The sequence below is a fragment of the Sceloporus occidentalis genome, unplaced genomic scaffold (assembly GCF_023333645.1).
Source record: "Sceloporus occidentalis isolate IW3139 unplaced genomic scaffold, rSceOcc1.0.p SCAF_9, whole genome shotgun sequence".
Classification (NCBI taxonomy): Eukaryota; Metazoa; Chordata; class Lepidosauria; order Squamata; family Phrynosomatidae; genus Sceloporus; species Sceloporus occidentalis.
In genome coordinates this window covers 1,695,342-1,712,107 of record NW_028316989.1, presented here as the reverse complement: position 1 = coordinate 1,712,107, position 16,766 = coordinate 1,695,342, and the positions used below count along the sequence as shown (strand labels likewise).

General features: G+C 41.1%; 1 protein-coding gene across 10 annotated transcripts in view; it reads left to right on the top strand.

Moving 5' to 3' along the window:
• Positions 1-1,752: 1,752 nt before the first annotated feature.
• GPAT2 (glycerol-3-phosphate acyltransferase 2, mitochondrial) overlaps positions 1,753-16,766 on the top strand; it is a 46,694-nt gene continuing 31,680 nt past the window's right edge. Inside the window, exons 1-5 of one of the 10 annotated variants that reach the window (XM_089537691.1) lie at positions 1,753-1,849; positions 8,126-8,244; positions 9,322-9,435; positions 10,222-10,295; positions 15,112-15,222. In XM_089537691.1, coding sequence (XP_089393817.1) covers positions 8,179-8,244; positions 9,322-9,435; positions 10,222-10,295; positions 15,112-15,222 — 365 coding nt within the window. In that variant the 5' untranslated portion in view covers positions 1,753-1,849; positions 8,126-8,178. Of the gene's footprint in view, positions 1,850-1,941; positions 2,060-6,100; positions 6,301-7,068; positions 7,121-7,185; positions 7,400-8,125; positions 8,245-9,321; positions 9,436-10,221; positions 10,296-15,111; positions 15,223-16,766 lie in introns of those variants that run through there. The other 9 variants (XM_089537692.1, XM_089537696.1, XM_089537694.1 and 6 more) reach the window with 9 other exon arrangements.

Here is a 16,766-nt window from a genome sequence, read left to right as displayed (position 1 = left end):
AAAGTGGACAGGGAAAGCCAACCCTTGCCTTTCTGGCCATTTGAAAAGTGCCGTCTCTCTCCTAGTGATGTGTCAATACTTCTAAGTCATTTTCTTTCCATCCTTAATTAAATAACCGCATTCCTTCCTAAAATAACGTTTGCTTGTCGGAACAAAAACAACACGAAAAAGAAAAAGAAAGATGCTTTAAAAGGGTCACTGAACAAACTTGATCCCCAGGGTTTCGAGATAAAGACTTTTATTCCTTAAAACGTTTGCTTGCCCCGGAGTTGGAAGGCTTGATCGAGCATTTGCTAAAGTCAATAACTTTTCTGTCGACTTCAAAAAGAAATGGGACTGCGATGCTCGCTCCCCGGTTTCCGAAAGGCCTTTGCTTGAAAGTGGTGCTATCGATCCCTGTGAAATTAGCTTTAGTATAACAACTTTGTTGGTAAATCGGATCAGATCTGTGCAGAAATGGGACCCCTCTGTGCATTGGGCCACAACTCTGGAGGCCTGGGTCTCATCCCCACTGCAGAGATAATGCAGTTTGATACCACTTTTACTGCCTTGGCCCCATCCTCACTTTCCCAGGACTTCAGGCTCCTCTGCTTAAATTACAGGTTGCATCTCTCTTATCCAAACTGTTTAAGGCCAGAAGCATTTAGGATGTTTCCCCCTGGATTTCAGAACACCTGCATTTGGATTTGTCGCTATATGGCAACCCCATGAGTTACAATGGATTTTCTCAGGCAAGGAATACTCAGAGGTTGTTTCCTTCTTTTGAAATATTGCTGGTATTAAGTTAATTTAAGGAAATTTAGGACTGGATAGATCTGCAGAAGAAAAAGCATTCTGTCCGACCAAGAGACAAATGTGTTTTATTGGCCTTCAGGTATCCAAGACTTAAAAGCCTTGGAAGTTGCATTTTTGCAAAAAAATACACCTTCCCACAATTCTGGGAAATAAGGTTTTCTTCTAAAAAGGGGGAAAAAAGAGAATTTATTATCTTGTTACTTTAGCCTCCGAAACCTTTCTTGGAAATGAGACACAGGAGCAAACGCTCTGCCTGGGGGCACATATTAAATGGGTTTATTCCTCGGTTCTTTCGGGCAGCGCATTAATTCATGCCCGAGGCTGGTTGCGAGGCTGACGATTCCTGGGTTCTCCAGGGGCTTCAAGTGATAGAAATAATAATTAGTCACAGGCTTAATTAATATTTGCAAAAGGCTTAGCAGATACCTGAAAGGAAATAGATGGGGAGCAATACGGAGAGCGGAAATGAGCAACAATATCAGATCTGGATATTAGTAGGGGGAGAGGTAGCAGTGGTTTGAGTGCTGGACTATGACTTTGGAGACCAGGGTTCGAATCTCTGCTCAGCCATGGAAACCCAGTAGATGACATCAGGCAAGTCACACTCTCTCATCTGCAAGAAACAAAGGCCTGTTACAGACTGCCAAAATAAAGCTGCTTGGGGTCTCTTTGGAGGTATGCTATTTAAATGACGCATGGGTCCTAAGAGTCCGGAGGTTGCGCCAAAGCCACCCTGCATTCCTAAGCACTGGAGGGCAGCTTTGGTGCAGCTTCCGGATTCTTAGGATGCATGCATCATTTAAACAGCATCCCTCCAGAGAGACCTGAAGCAGCTTTAACAGGCCAAAGAAAGGAAAAAGATATTGACCAGTTTCATACCCCTTTAAGAATATGCTGATGAACCTAAGGCCCAGGAGTCCTCAGGAGGGAGTTAAAAATCAGTTAAAGCGGGGTAGAACTGGTTGCAGCTGTGTAGTACAGACTCACCCTTGGAGAGAATTTGCAGGGAGGTGTTTTGGGTTCATTATGGTTGTTGTGTGGCTTCTTCTCCCAGGTAAGTCAGTGCCATAGAAGCAAAGAGAAAGGGAAAGCAATAATTCTTCCCCCTCCCACCACTTTATTCCCCTCCCCACTTTGGCCCTATTCAGACACGTATTTTAAGGGAGAGGTGTGTTTGCAGAGGAGGAGATGATTCCTGGGGTTTTGCACTGTTTGCATGCAGCATTGCCACGCCAACTTTGCACGTGTGTACTCAAGATTGCAGGTGTGTATACTGTGCATTATACGTGTATGTGTTGGGTTAGGAAGTTTGCAAAAGCCCTGTGCACCCATTCACACGTGCAAACACGTGTACAAATGTAGGTGGGGATGGTTTTCCCAGGCATAGGAGCTACTGATAAAAGTTGGAAAGTTTGCAAAGCCCAAGTAGGGGAAAGTCAAGAGAGAAGGTTTGATCGTTGTTTTGAGGAAGGGATTTAACTTTTGCAATGTGTTTTATTCTTATTTTTTAACCTGGATAGTAGTTTAAAATGTTCTTAGCTGCCTCCATTATTGGGAGAGAGGTGTGACATAAGTGGGTTTTGTTGTTGTTGTGTGTACCTCCAAGTCAAACTCCACTGCTAGATCCTTTTCACATTTTAATTTTATTTCTTTATTTCAAGGGTTTTATATCCCGCCTTTCTCCCACAAATGGGATTCAAGGCGGATTGCAATAATTTTACAAAAGATAAGATGTAAAAACAGTGATTAGAAAGGTTAAAAAAATAAACATGATTAATATCAAAAGTCAAAAACACAGGTACAGTGGGTCCTTGGCATTCAGGGTTTGGTTTGAAGGGCATGCTGTGGGTACCAAAATCCATGGATGCTCAAAGCCCATGAAATACAAAGGATGATGATGATGATAATTACAGTGGTCCCTTGGTATCCGCTGTGGTTTGGTACCAAAATCTGTGGATACTCAAATCCTATAAAAACAATATATTATTATTACTACTACAGTGGGCCCTTGGTATCCGCTGTGGTTTAGTTCCAGGTCCCACAATGGGTACCAAAATCCATAGATGCTCAAGTCCTATAAAATACAATGGATTATTATTGTTGTTGTTATTATTATAATGGTCCTTTGGTATCCACCGTGGTTTGGTCCCAGGTCCCGCCATGCGTACCAAAATCCATTGATGCTCAAATCCTATAAAATAAACTGGATGATGATGATGATGATTACAGTGGGTCCATGGTATCCACTGGGGTTTGGTTCCAGGACCCGCCATAGGTACCAAAATCCCTGGATGCTCAAGTCCCATTAAATACAATGGGACGGTAAAATGGTGTCTCTTATATGCAAACTGTAAAATCGAGGGTTCCCTATATATTTTTGTAATGTTTTGAAGCCATAGATGTGGCTAAAGAATCTGTAGATATAGAGGGTTGACTGTACGGCTGTCAAGACAGGTATTACCCCTCCTGTATCTGTGCATTTTATTTTTTACTGCCCAAGTGTAGCATCCTACACTTCTCCCTGTTAAGATGATAAGTAGGAACAGATAATGCTGCATGCATGGCATAATAAAGGTCTTGCTATATGATTATGACCCTTTTCCAAGTTGCCATGTTGAAGTCCCACTGATCTCCATCTTCTTGGGCTGCATCTAAAAGTTTAATTCTATTGCGTTGAGATGCATGCGCTCAACTTTAGCAAAGTTGTGCTTTCTGGGTTTTGTGACTCCAGCTAGCCTGGCCAAATATTGCCCTCCGAATCCTATTGTAATTGACTCCCGACGGATGCGTTAATTTTAATGGAGAAGCCAAGACCTTTTTGAACCTGGGCAGAGCCCTCTCTCTTCGACACAAGTTGCCTCCGAAAAGTTGTTAAAATGCACCGAGTCGGATCTTTCTGAAACCCCCCGGAGTCTTAAATATTCCAAACAATATAGATTTCATGGTATTTTTTGAAGCAGCGATGGGAAGCGTAGGACAAATCTGGAATCCTTAACAAGCGAGATCAACGGGATGGAAATGAGAAATTCTGGCATTCTGCACATCGTCCGCTTCCCTTGCTTCCTTTTCAGAAGAACGATAGTGAATTTCCTCCTGTCTTTTTCTTTTTCATAGAGGATATTGGGGGAAAAGCATCTCGAACTCTAGCTCCATAGACTTTTAATGGGTCGAGGCCAGGAGTGTCAGGCTCCTGATTGTAGGCCCCCTCTTCCAACAAACGACTGTGCTTTGAAAGCAACAGCTTTATTGAAAAAAGTGATATATACAACAGGAATATATATCACTTGTCAGGAATGGAAATGTACAGTAACATATGGTTTATATTGGATAACTCTTTCCTGTTCAGTGAGGAATCTCCTCCTCAATGGTGTAATGTCCTTCAGTCCGGGATCTTTGGCAAACTCTCAAAACAATTAAGTTCCCACCCGGCGTTATCTCCCCACTGCACCTGGGACCTTGAAGCATAAAGCCTTAAGCCACAACTAGACTCTATATTCCACCTTAACGGCCTATAGTATAATCGAGCAGAACTATAAGCCCCATCATCCCACAACCCAACATATATAGCAGCATCTAGAAATATAATAGCAGCATATTAAAGTATACTGAACACATTCACATCCTGTAAGCAATAGGCACTTTCTATTTCAGTTCCCCCTCCCATCACAGGGTAACTCCCTAGCATTCCAGTCCTAACATGCAAGCACAGAGTCTAACAATTAGTCTACCGCATTCTAGTACAGTGATGGCAAACCTATGGCACGCATGCCAGAGGTGGCACTCAGAGCCCTCTCTGTGGGCACATGTGCCATCACCCCAGCACAGAGTTTGCCAGAGTTTGTTACTAGAAAGCCAGAGGGACCTGGCACTTTGCAATAAATAAGTGGGTTTTGGGTTGCAGTTTGGGCACTCGGCCTCTAAAAGGTTCACCATCACTGTTCTAATATATTCCATTAACCCATTATAACACTAAACCCACTACTGTCGGAACCCTAAGCTTATAACCCTCATGACAGAAACCCCAAATGAATGAATGAATGCAGGAGATTTCCGCCAAGGAGTGACAGAGCAAAATCAAACTTCAGTCGAAAATAATTATAAAATAGGATGCTATGCAATAGCTGCAGAAGTGCGCAGGGTGAGACTTTCGTTCCCCAGTCAATATACACCAATATATTATTAATACATCAAAACATTTATATCTTTAGTATCATCATATCCTTCTTGTTTTTACGAAAACTGAGCTTTTTTCATGGGTGGTTGAGAGAGAGTGACACCTTTGCTTTCTGAGAGTTCAAAGTACACAAACTTTGTTTTGTGCACAAAATTATTCAAAATATTCTATATAAAATTACCTTCAGGCGATATGCATAAGGTGTATACGAAACATAAGTGAATGTTGTCTTTTTGGACTTGTGTCCCATCCCTGAGATATAACTCATTATGTAAAAGATGAATTTCCCTTATCCGGAATCCCAAAATCCAAAATACTCTAAAATCCAAAATGGTCCACATGGGCGGCTGAGATAGTGTTGCCTTTGCTTTCTGATAATTCAGTGCATGCAAATTTGGTTTCATGCTCAAAATTATGACAAATAGTCATAGAACCAGAGATCTGACAACTTAATGTGCTGCCAAATTTAAAACAGTATTAAAGACCAGTCTCTTCCGGCAGACTTAGTCAGATGATTTTAAATGCAGATTGTTTTAGAATGTGTGTGTCTTAATTTGTCCTTTTAAACTCTTGCATGTTTCAGTTCATGTTTTAATTGATGTTGTGCATTGTTTACTAGTTGTTGTTTCTCTTTCCAACTTCTTTCCTAGGTCTCAGATGGAAAAGAATGAGAATACATGTGCTCCAATGGCACACAACACTGCAGTTTGCAGCTCCCTCTTTCCAATATTGAATATAATCACATTTTTGCTTTTATAAGTCATTTATAGTTGCGAGTTTCACTTCTGTCTGCTGTCAAATGGGAGCAAAGACAAAGCAGAGTTGAGATTTTATTTTTTTGCATGCAAAGGATGGCTCTGGAAATGTTAGAAACCTGCCCATTACTATATTTTTTAGATGCTGAACTGTAGGTTTTAATTATTCATGTGCTGTGAGGGATTCATGTCCTCCTGCCTTGCTGCCCAAAATTGGGCCCAGCCCCAGGCAGGCAGCAAACAATAGTAACAGAAGGATTTTAAAACAAAATTGTAGCTAAGAGGAAAGCAAAACAATTTAATTAGGAAACAACGAGACCAAACAGAGAGGAACTCTGTGGGTTACAAGCTTGCATAAATGTCATAAATGTAGAAAGAAAGCAGTTTGAAACCACTCCAAAGGCCATTGCTCAATGCTATCATGGGATTCTTGGAAATATAGTTTTTGGGAGACCTTTAATCTTCCATAGCACTGAATTTGACAACATTGAGCCAGATTCCTTGGAGGCATGGGTTAGATAGCAGAAAATGCAAAGAAGTCCTGAGTAAGCAAGGCAAAGGAAAAGTAGACAATGTGTAAGCTTCAGTAGAGCAAAAAAGAGGAGATGGAGGATGCTGAGGATTCAGCGTCTTTTCTCCATTTGGAGGAAATTTCCAGTTGTAGAACTATTCGGTGACGTAAAATTTCTGCCCCGCAATGGAATCGTTCTTTATTTTTGCAAACAGTTTTATGGTAGAAGGAAATTAAAAATCCCATTTTAGATTTTAAAAAATAGAACACATACACACACACATATGTATGCAAACATATATATTGCACTCCAGGTGTGCTGACCCCTGTGATTTCCCCAAATGCGGGAAACTCGATTGCATAATTTGTGGTATATGTACACACACACATATATACATATACATACATACTTGGCTTTACTTCGCAAACAAAGATTCAGGAAGGACTTGTCCATGCTTTCTACAAACACAAACCCAGGCAGATACATACATATGCACACATATTTATATATATATGTACACACAGACACACACACATATTACATATATATATATATATATATATATACACATATTATTATTATTACATATATATATATACACGCACACATTTATATATATGCACACACACATATATATAAATACACTATATATACACACACACAAATACAGACATATTATATATATATATATATACACACACACACACACACAAACACACACACATATATATATATAAAAAAATTCCCAATGATATTAGATGTATTCCTTTGGGTTAGGCTCCTGGGTTGTATAAACCTCCCATTTTTGTTAAAGGGAACTATGTTTTGTATAGGTTTTCTCCCCTCAACATCTACATGAATTGTGTACAATATTTTATAAATTGGTGTGTGAAACAAAAGTTTGTGTACATTGCGCTGTCAGAAAGCAAAGGCGTCACTGTCTCAGCCACCCATGAGGAAAAAAGTTTTGAATTTGGGAGTGTTTTAGGATTTCAGAATTCCTTATGAGGGAAATTCAACCTGTCATAGGCTTTGTACGCCATTTTAGGCCTCAGGTCCCAAGTTGCCAAACCTTCAAACCAGGCCTCAGACACACTACAAACTAGTTTTTTATTTGCTGTCAAGTAAGATGTAACACAAGATTTGTTATTGAGTTAAGATGTGTGCGTATTAAAACCATTTAAAATTCATCATTTAAAAATTCACAATTTAAAAATCATCTGGATAACTTCTGAGCCAGAAGAGACTGGATGTCTTGAATGCTCTTTTATAGGATTATAAATTACAAATTGAAGCCTGTTAGCATGCAATACGTAAGGAAAACACACACTTCAGTACTGGGTCCAAAACACACTGCAGAAATAACCCAGTTTGAGACTGCTTTAACTTCCCTGGCTCAGTGCTATGGAATTCTGGGAACTGTAGTCTTTTGTGAGACATTGAGCCTTCTCTGTCAGAGAGCTCTGGGGCCACAATAAACTACAATTCCCAGGATTCCCTAGCACTGAGCCAGGGCAATTAAAGCAGTCTCAAACTGTAATATGTGTATTGTGTACTGTGTACTATATACCCATTAAATCAAATTATCTATCTATCTGTCTGTCTGTCTATCTATCTATCTATATCACACATACGTATACACACATACATATATACATATACACATTTTTATATATGTACACACACACACACTATATATATATATATATATATATATATATATATATATTTTCTAGTCATTATTGTTCTAGCTACTTTTTTTGCTATATCTGCAAGTTCTTGAAGTTGTGCTGCATTTAATTTTATAATCTTGCATTTAATTATATAATCCTGCATTTAATTTCATAATCCTGCATTTAATTTCGTAATCCTGTCTTGTTTGAACCCAGGATTGCGGAAGATACCTTGCATCTGATTTTTTGCTCAAGATTCAAGCAAAGCCATGGCTCTGTTTTACGGAGGTTCGTCGGGTTACAACTTTAGGAACAAAAGCAGCCCACCGATAAACGTACGTGGATTTTATTTATTTATTTGCACTGGGAGGAAGAAAGGTATCTGGAATAACAACAACGTTGGTGCATCTGCACTGTGGAAATCTCTCTCTCTCTCTCTCTGGCTTTACTTCGCGAACGAAGGTTCAGGAAGGACTCATCCCGTGCTTTGTACAAGCGCGTTGGTGACTAAAAAGGCCAATTCGGGATAAACAGGTCCGGTTGCAGAAAGCACAGCAGAAAGTCTCCTTGGGTGATGTTTCCAGGTTGCGGTTCTTTCTGCGTTGTCGTTTCTCTTCGAGGCTCGTTCAATGTGAGCTTTCGAAGATGGCTGCAGCGTCATGGATAGTGCGTCTCCATGCCTCCCGATGCGAGGCCAGGGAGGACTGTGGAAATAATGCAGTTTGATACTGCCATGGCTCCATCCTACAGAGTCCTGGGACTTGTAGTTTGGTGATGCAACAGCACCTTTTGACAGAAGAGGCTGAAAACCTTGCAAAACTACAAATCCTGGGATTGCATCTTAAGTGGTGTCAAATTGCATTAGTAATTGCATTATTAATTTATTATTATTATTATTATTATTATTTCTAGTGTTGATGCACCAAACAACAATTGCAATGTTTATTTATAATGCCCTTCCTACCAAAGGATGGAATAACAAACATATGCAGTGCAAAAACAAGGAAACATTTATTCATTTCTTTATTTCACAAAACACTTTAGTTTGCTTATTTTGAACAGTTTTGTTGGTTGTGGCAATTTCTGTTGGTTAGTTCAAGGGACTGCGCAGGACTCTGACCACCGATAAGAGCGTTGAAAATATCTCACAATTAATTGTCAATTTGCTCGACAATGGCTGCAAAAGACCCACTTATCTCCACCCTCCGCTTGCAGCGAAAAATGCATTTGGTTTTGAAATGGATATGAAAACCTTGAAAAGCATGGATATTGAATACTTAAAATATCTACTAAAGCATGTATGCTTAAGGGAATGCACTCTTCCTAGTTGGAAAAAGTACGCAGGTATTTGAAAAAGAACAACAACTATACATTGAATACTTAAAAATGCCCCTTTTTTTGCCTTTTTGCAGACGCAACCCTCGCCTGTAGACTTGGGCTTCAAGATGGAGCTGGTGATGCCCTTCTGGGGCAAATATCGTCCATTTACTGGGCGCTGTTGCCAAAGATGCACCCCAAAAAGCTGGGTAAGGAGGTGATGGGGAAGAGTTGGAGCGAGAAGGTTTGGTTTTATTTTCATTTCATTGGGTGCCTTTTGGCCAGTGATTGCTAAACTAGGGAAAATAAAGCCCAGGGGTCTGTTTTGGGGTACCCAAACACCTTTTGTACCCAAAGCCCTCAGACCCCACTTTAAAAAAGTGTTTTAAGAACAAGTGTTGGCTGAAAAGCCTCACGAAAACAGTGAAAGTTCACTCAAATCACCACCAAACATTGCCACTTGACATCTCTACCCCCATATCAATCAATCAATTGATTGATTGATTGGGGGAGTTGAGGTGTCAAAAAGCCATGCTAGGTGGTCAATGAATCAATCAATCAGTCACCAATCAATTCACCACCAACCATGGCTGTTTGACACCTCTGTTCCCCAAATCAATTGATCAGTCAATCAATGAGGAAATCAATCAATCAATCAATCAGTGTGGAAATCAGAAACAATATTAACGTTTTACCACTCAAGGTGGGATAATTCAGTCTTTGGGTGATGGCGGCGAGTTCTGTAGAGAAAAGGTGGTCCCAAGGGGTCCCTTTCAGCTCACCAGTAGAAAAGAAGGGGACCCACAGAGAGAACCCCTCGCACTTCTAAACATAGCTATTTGACGCACCTATTCCCGTAATCAATCAATCTATCAATCAGTCAGTTTCTTTTAAGCATTTCTGGCTGCTGTTTATCCTTTAATATGCTGAACGGTGATGGAAAAGAAAAGCAGGGAAACTGCTTGACATAAAGCTTGTCCTCTTTCTGTTTGTAGGAATCCTTTTTCCACAAGCGCCTGACCTCTCTGGGATTTTGCAATGTCATCAAGATAACAGAAGAAAACACCAGGTAAGCCAAGATGCGGAAAGTTTGGAGGCACCCACAAGTCCCCTTAAAATCCCTCTGGGGTCATGTTTTTGGCCTTTAACAAAACCCAGTGAACTGGGACCTTTTCTGTTTAAAGAAGGACTGTCCTGGGCATGAATGGGCTCTTGAGGGTGCTGAAAATGTGGTGAAACCTTCTTCCAGCCCTTAAGGGAGATTTGGGGTCAAGGAATTTTAAAACAATTCTTTTGGGAGATATTGGGGCTGGCAGAGGGATTCCCAGGGGGCAAGCCTGGATGGTTGCCTGTCTTAACGTGAACGTGGGCAGAAAGTTGCCAGGAGAGAGGATGCCAAACGCCACTCTTTCTTATGACCACTTTTTCCAAACATGCCAAGACATACTGGGCTGCTCTGTTGCTGTGATCTTCTGTTCCAGGTATAAATTCCTCCTGTAATGCATTGAGGATGCCATACTTGGCAGCCGTCTCCATCCCATTCTTGTGGTGGTGCAATGCAATATTCAGTGGCATGTGTAGGAACAGCCTGGAATTTTAAGGAATGCTGAAACTTCTAGGAATCCCCCTCTGGCATTGCATTTCGCCCTGGGCTCGTGTTTTGGTGTAAGCGCCACATTGCCAGGGCTGAAATATTTCTTGAACTAAACTGACAGTGTGGAGATCACTGCCTAGCTTATAAAACTGTACGAAATGAACAAAGACAGTCAAGCAAACCTTTGCCTTTGGGGAGCCATTTTCTCTGCTCTGTGGAACTGCATCTAACTCTGGCACACTTTGGGTCTTGATAGTAGCACTAAACTTGAGAGACAGGTCCGTCCCATCCATCGGAAAGTTCACCTGTTTATATATATAACTAAATGGATGGTAGCACTGCTATTTTGCTGTTCCTGCATTGTTTCAATAGGGCTTGTGCAAGAGAACTCTGTGGTAGATTTTGCAGCATGTCATAGTGGTGTGAGCACTGGACCACAACTCTGGTGACCAGTGTTCCCAGTTTGGCCATGAAACCCAGTGGGTGACCTTGGACATGTCACAGACTCTCAGCCTCAGGGGAAGACAATGTCAAACCCTCTCTGAACAAAAAACGGCCACGAAAACCCCATGATGGGGTCGCCTTAGGGTCTTCCTAAGTCGGAAAAGACTTGAAGGCACACAACAACAATGAAGGGGGTGACCGCTGTTTCCTACTAAAACATCTTGGGCTAGTGCTGTGTAACTTTGGGCTAGTCATTTACTCTGTCTGTGTCTTGGTTTTCCTGGCTTTTTCCTCTTCCAATTGCAAAATACACCCCCCCCCTCAATACATTCCTTCCAAATTAAAATGGTAGATAACAAAGCTTTTTTGCCTCCTAGGAGTTGTGTGAGGATTAAAGACTTTATTCTCATTACTCTGATTCCTAATTACTTTAATTGTGGTTGGTGACGTTCTTTGAAAACTGAAATCCCTAAAGTGCTAAGTGTTAGAAACAGCGGGGAGGAGAGAAAGCCCTTGATTGATATCACAGCAAAAGCAGAAAATTCATGGTCTTTTTCCCAAAATGGTGGGCAAGGAAGGAAGGCAGCGGAGCAAAAAATAAAAGAAGGGAACGGTGGGTACCATCTAATCTGGCTCTATAAATCATTTTCAAGGGGCAAGGAAACCTGTGCCAAAGACCAGCATCTGTTAACCGTATTATGCGTTTTCAATCTAAATCATGCAACCTTGTATTCCCTTGCAGTTGCCTTTTGGAATGCTATTTATTTGTTTAGAAACAGTCGACGTTTTGAGCGTTTGCAAATTATCTTTTATTAGCAGAGAAGCAAAACACGGCACTCGGATACCAAAAGAAGGTTCTGTTCATTTGGTACAACAAGAGTTGTGTTTGCTTGTTTATAAAAGCATCCCCACATAGCCTTTGAATTCTGAAAAGGCAGCTTAACAATGAACTCGCAACGCAATTTAGAAAGTCTTCAAGGCTGCATAAATACAGAGAAATCACACCCCAGCAGGATTGGGTTCGACTGGGCTTTTTAAACATTGGGGGCCCATGCGCTGCAAATGCGGTTTAGTGCGATGTCCGATTTGTACAAACTGCTCAGTTGAGAATGGACAGTTGGAGGGGAAAATCAGTTTGAGACACTAATAAGTGAAGCCGAAAGCGGTATTTAAGAGTAACTATGGTTTAGCACCCTAATTTAAGGGCAAACTGCTGTAAATCATAAGAAGGTGAAAGCGCTCAGTCTCCTTCAAGTTGTACCAAAGAGGTGGGGGGAACTCACAAACTAAGTTCCATCTCTGTAATGCTAAACAGTGATTTAGTCCTAGCGTGGTGTAATGGTTTGAGTGTTGGATTAGGGCTCTGGAGACCAGGGTTCGAATCCCAGCTTGGCCATGGAAACCCACTGGGTGACTTTGGGCAAGGTACAATCTCAGCCTGAGAAGATGGCCATGGCAAACCTTTGCCAAGAAAACCCCATGTGCTTTAGGGTCACCATAAGTTGGAAACAAGAGGAAGGCATGAATAACGGCAGCAAACCCTTTTAAAGTCAAAACAGAGAGGGTTGGTTTTGTGCGGGGAGTCCATAGTGGTTTTATCCTTAGTGCAATAAAACCAAAGATATTTTATTCCCCATCCCCAGCAAATACGTTTCACTTCTTTGGGCAGCAGAAAACAGAGCAGGGTTTTTGAAGATGGCTTTGTGGGGCATGTTCATATGTAGGGAGAGGGACTCCTGAAAATATCCTGGTTCAAAACTATTTGGGGGTTTATAACATAATGCCTTGAATTGCCCCCAGAAGCACATCACAGAAGCCAATAATGCATTTTAACAAGTCTGCTTTGTTATGGGCAGAGAAGCAAGCACCAGAAGCTATTTTTTATTGCAGTATTTTTCACCAGCAATTGTTGGCAAACCTTTCAAGAGCAGCCCTGCATGGCATCCATTGCACGAGAAAACTTATATTTGACATGTAAACCTATAGAACTCTTAAAAATTAGCTTTTAAAACACAAGCAAAACTACCAATCAAACGACACCCACGCCTCTACACAACAAAAATAACAAATAAATCTAAGAATCTAAAATAAAACCTAATTCCTCTTCACTCACCCCCATTTAAAAACCTAAACCAAACATTTACTTAAACTGAATCAAGCTAAGCTAAACAAAACAGCCAACAACCTAACTAAAATTGACTTAGGGATATTTTAAAGCAAGATATAGTAAACCTCTCTATCTACTGTATTACTAGAAATCCGCTTCTGTTCTAATATTGCAAACATCTTAAAAGTTTCAAATGTCCCGTTCTGCAAGCGTAATCATCTTTTTTTTCTTTCTTCTTCAAATAAAGCAGAAAAAGTCCCAATCTTTTAGAAAATTATCCAAGGATTTCTCTTTCATGAATGTTGAAAGCTTGCCCATCTCTGCCAACTTCGATAATCCAATCTTCATTGGATGGAATAACATTTGTCTTCCAGTTCTGAGCATAGAACAGCCTGGCAGCTAATATCATATAGTGAACAGGTTTAAAATTACTATCTTTATAGCTCTCTTTAGTATACCCAGTTAAAAAGAATTATGGTTTAAATGCAATCTTATGTTTCCAAATGGGCTGCATTAGCCGCTGTATGTTTCTCCAATAAATCTTTGCTTTATCGCAAGTGCAGCGCATGTGGCAGAAGGCACCTTCGTGTGCATTGCCTTTCCAGCATTTATTATTTACTCCTTGATGGAGTCAAATTCATCTATGCGTCATTTTGTAAAAGTTCTCTCTTAGATTATAACAAAACATGTATAGCTCTGAAAGACTATGCGTATCTCCTTTGTGCTCTGCTGGTAAGCTTCCTGGCTTGAATTGAGAGACAGGCTTCTTTTGTGGAGATGGCAGCTAAATTATTTCATTTTAGAAAGCGTTGGACACATTTTGTGAAGAAGAGATCTGTCAAGCAGCCGTCCTCCAGTCCTCTTGTATGGCATGGCAGGGAATCTCTGATATTGGATGCTCTGGGAAGGCAGCCAGGGGAAAAAGGCAGCGTTAATATCCTCCTTTTTAAAGTTTTGCAGCCTGGTTGGCAGCTGTTGGAAAGCCAGCAGACAATTTGGTAGACTTTTATGTTTAGGGAACCAAAAAAAACCCTCCCAGAGCATAATTCCGCTGCAGATTTTCAGTGACTGTATTCTTTCAAATTAAAAATGAGATTGTTCTAGAGACTACGGAGAAAGTCTTAGCTGCTGGCTTTCCCCCAACAAACTAGAATTTATTTCAAGCCACAATTTCTGGCCCTTACCTAATGATAAGCCAGGGATTGTGGAAGGTGAAACTAAACCTGGCTGGAGTCCTTCCAGCCACATCAGTGAAGGATGAGAGAAGAATGGCGAATGTGAGAATACTCCAAAATAATAAATTAAATACAGAGATAGAGCCAGTGTAGTATAGTGGGTTAAGCATTGAGGGTCGATTCCCTGCTCAGGCATGGAAACCCACTTTCAGCACTAGGGTCTCCATCGGTCAGGGATGACTTGAAGGAACACAAGAATAACAACACATATATATAGCATTCAGGGACAGTTTTGTGAAACATTGATGGTTGCAAACATCAATTGGGTGCAATTAGATGGGTGCAAATACTTCTGTGCAAAAAAAAATAATTGTTTTTTACACAGAAAGACCCAAATGCAAATATTCCCCCCTCCTGGTGTTTTACTTTCTTTTTCTGATGGAACACTTTGATGTGTCAATGTACTCCTTCAGAGAGCACATTAGTGACTATTTTCGACTACTTGACTTCATTACCTCCAAGATGGATGTTCTGCTCTTACTTCTGTGACCTTTCTCTGCCGCAGGTACAGAGGCTGGCTGGTGAGGAGACTCTGCTATATCCTTGCAGTGTGCGACTGGAAGGTTTGTGCCGAAACCACTGGAGACCTCCAGAAAAAAATCTTGGGCAGCAAGAGGTATTTTTCTAGGCCCCTGTCATGATCTGGAGGGCCTGGTCACTACTTGGGTTGTGCTCAACTTAGGGTCAGAGAACACACCACTCAGTGCCATGGAGTTCTGGGATTTGTCGTGTTTTGTGACACTATTGCTCTCCGACAGAGGAGGCTAACTATCTCACAAAACTACAAATCCTAAAACTCCATGGCATTGAACCATGGCAGTTAAAGCGGTGTCAAACTGCATTGTTTCTCCTGTGCAGATTAGATCAAAGTCACTGAATGTACAAATTAGATCAAACAGAAGAAGGAGCATAAAAAAGACCATGTCTTCATTTTCCTCCCATTGAATTTTTGTCGCAAGTGTAGGTGATCCCCTGATCGACGCTGGATGCTACATGGGGTTTTCAGGTTCTCAGACAAGATGTTGAGGTCAACACAAAGGAAAGCTCTTATAGATGGTGGTTATATATCCTAGATATCTTAATAGACCTGGGTTTATAGAAGCTATGATGAGTTCATAGTTTTTGGGAACGTGAGGGGGACTTCTTTTTCTGCTTAAATGCCCTAAAGAGATCTGATCCTGATCAGCCTCCAAAGCCAAGCAAGATCTGGCCTGGCTAGTTCTTGCAAGGAAGGCCACCAGGAAGGTAATGGCAAAACCCATGCATGGGTCACCATAAGTTGAAAGGAGACCTGAAGGCACATATATTAAGTTGTATTACATTACATCCTGCTAGCAGAGGGAGAGGTTCCTTATCAGTGCCAAGGTTGATAACAGCCAGCTACATCTGTGTTTACATTTTATATTTAAGGTCTATTTATGGAGCACATGAAGCTTGGTCAAGGTGCAATAAATTGGTGAAGCAGTGACCGTGGGACTCGAAGCAAAGGTTTCCTCAGGCAAGGGATACTCAGAGGTGGTTTTGGCAGTTCCTGGGCAAGTTGCATGCTCTCAGCCTCAGGGCAAGGCAATGGCAAACCTCCTCCGAACAAATCTTGCCAAGAAAATCCCATGATAGGGTTGCCTTAGGGTTGCCATAAGTCGAGAACACCTTAAAGGCACACCATCACACACTGAAGTAGAGCCCAGAGCACCTTGAATTCATTGGCAGTCCCCGATCCAACTACTAACCAGGGCTGACCCTGCATAACTTCTAAGATCAGATGAGATCTGGTGCTTTTAGGGGACACTTGTAGTTATATTGCAATGAACATGTACGGCTAAAGAGAAGTGCAGTTTCTAGACTCGTCACAAGTGAAGAGGGATATTGACAAACTGGATGTGCATGCTGTCCTTGTCCTACCTCTCCAGAAAATTCCCCCAAAAGTTAGCAAAAAGTAAAAGAGCAGATTTTTATTGGTTGGCGTAGGAGTTAGACTGACACTGTGCTTTAGACAAAATGTACCTGCATTGTCATAAAACTAGGATCAGTATCCCCCCCCCCCCCCCAGTATGTTCAGGAGACATTGCAGTGTGAAGGATGGATTTCTAAATGTACCAGTTACGACTGAACAAAAAGAATGAAAGAAATCTGCCGGAAATGCAAGGAACAGAACGAGAC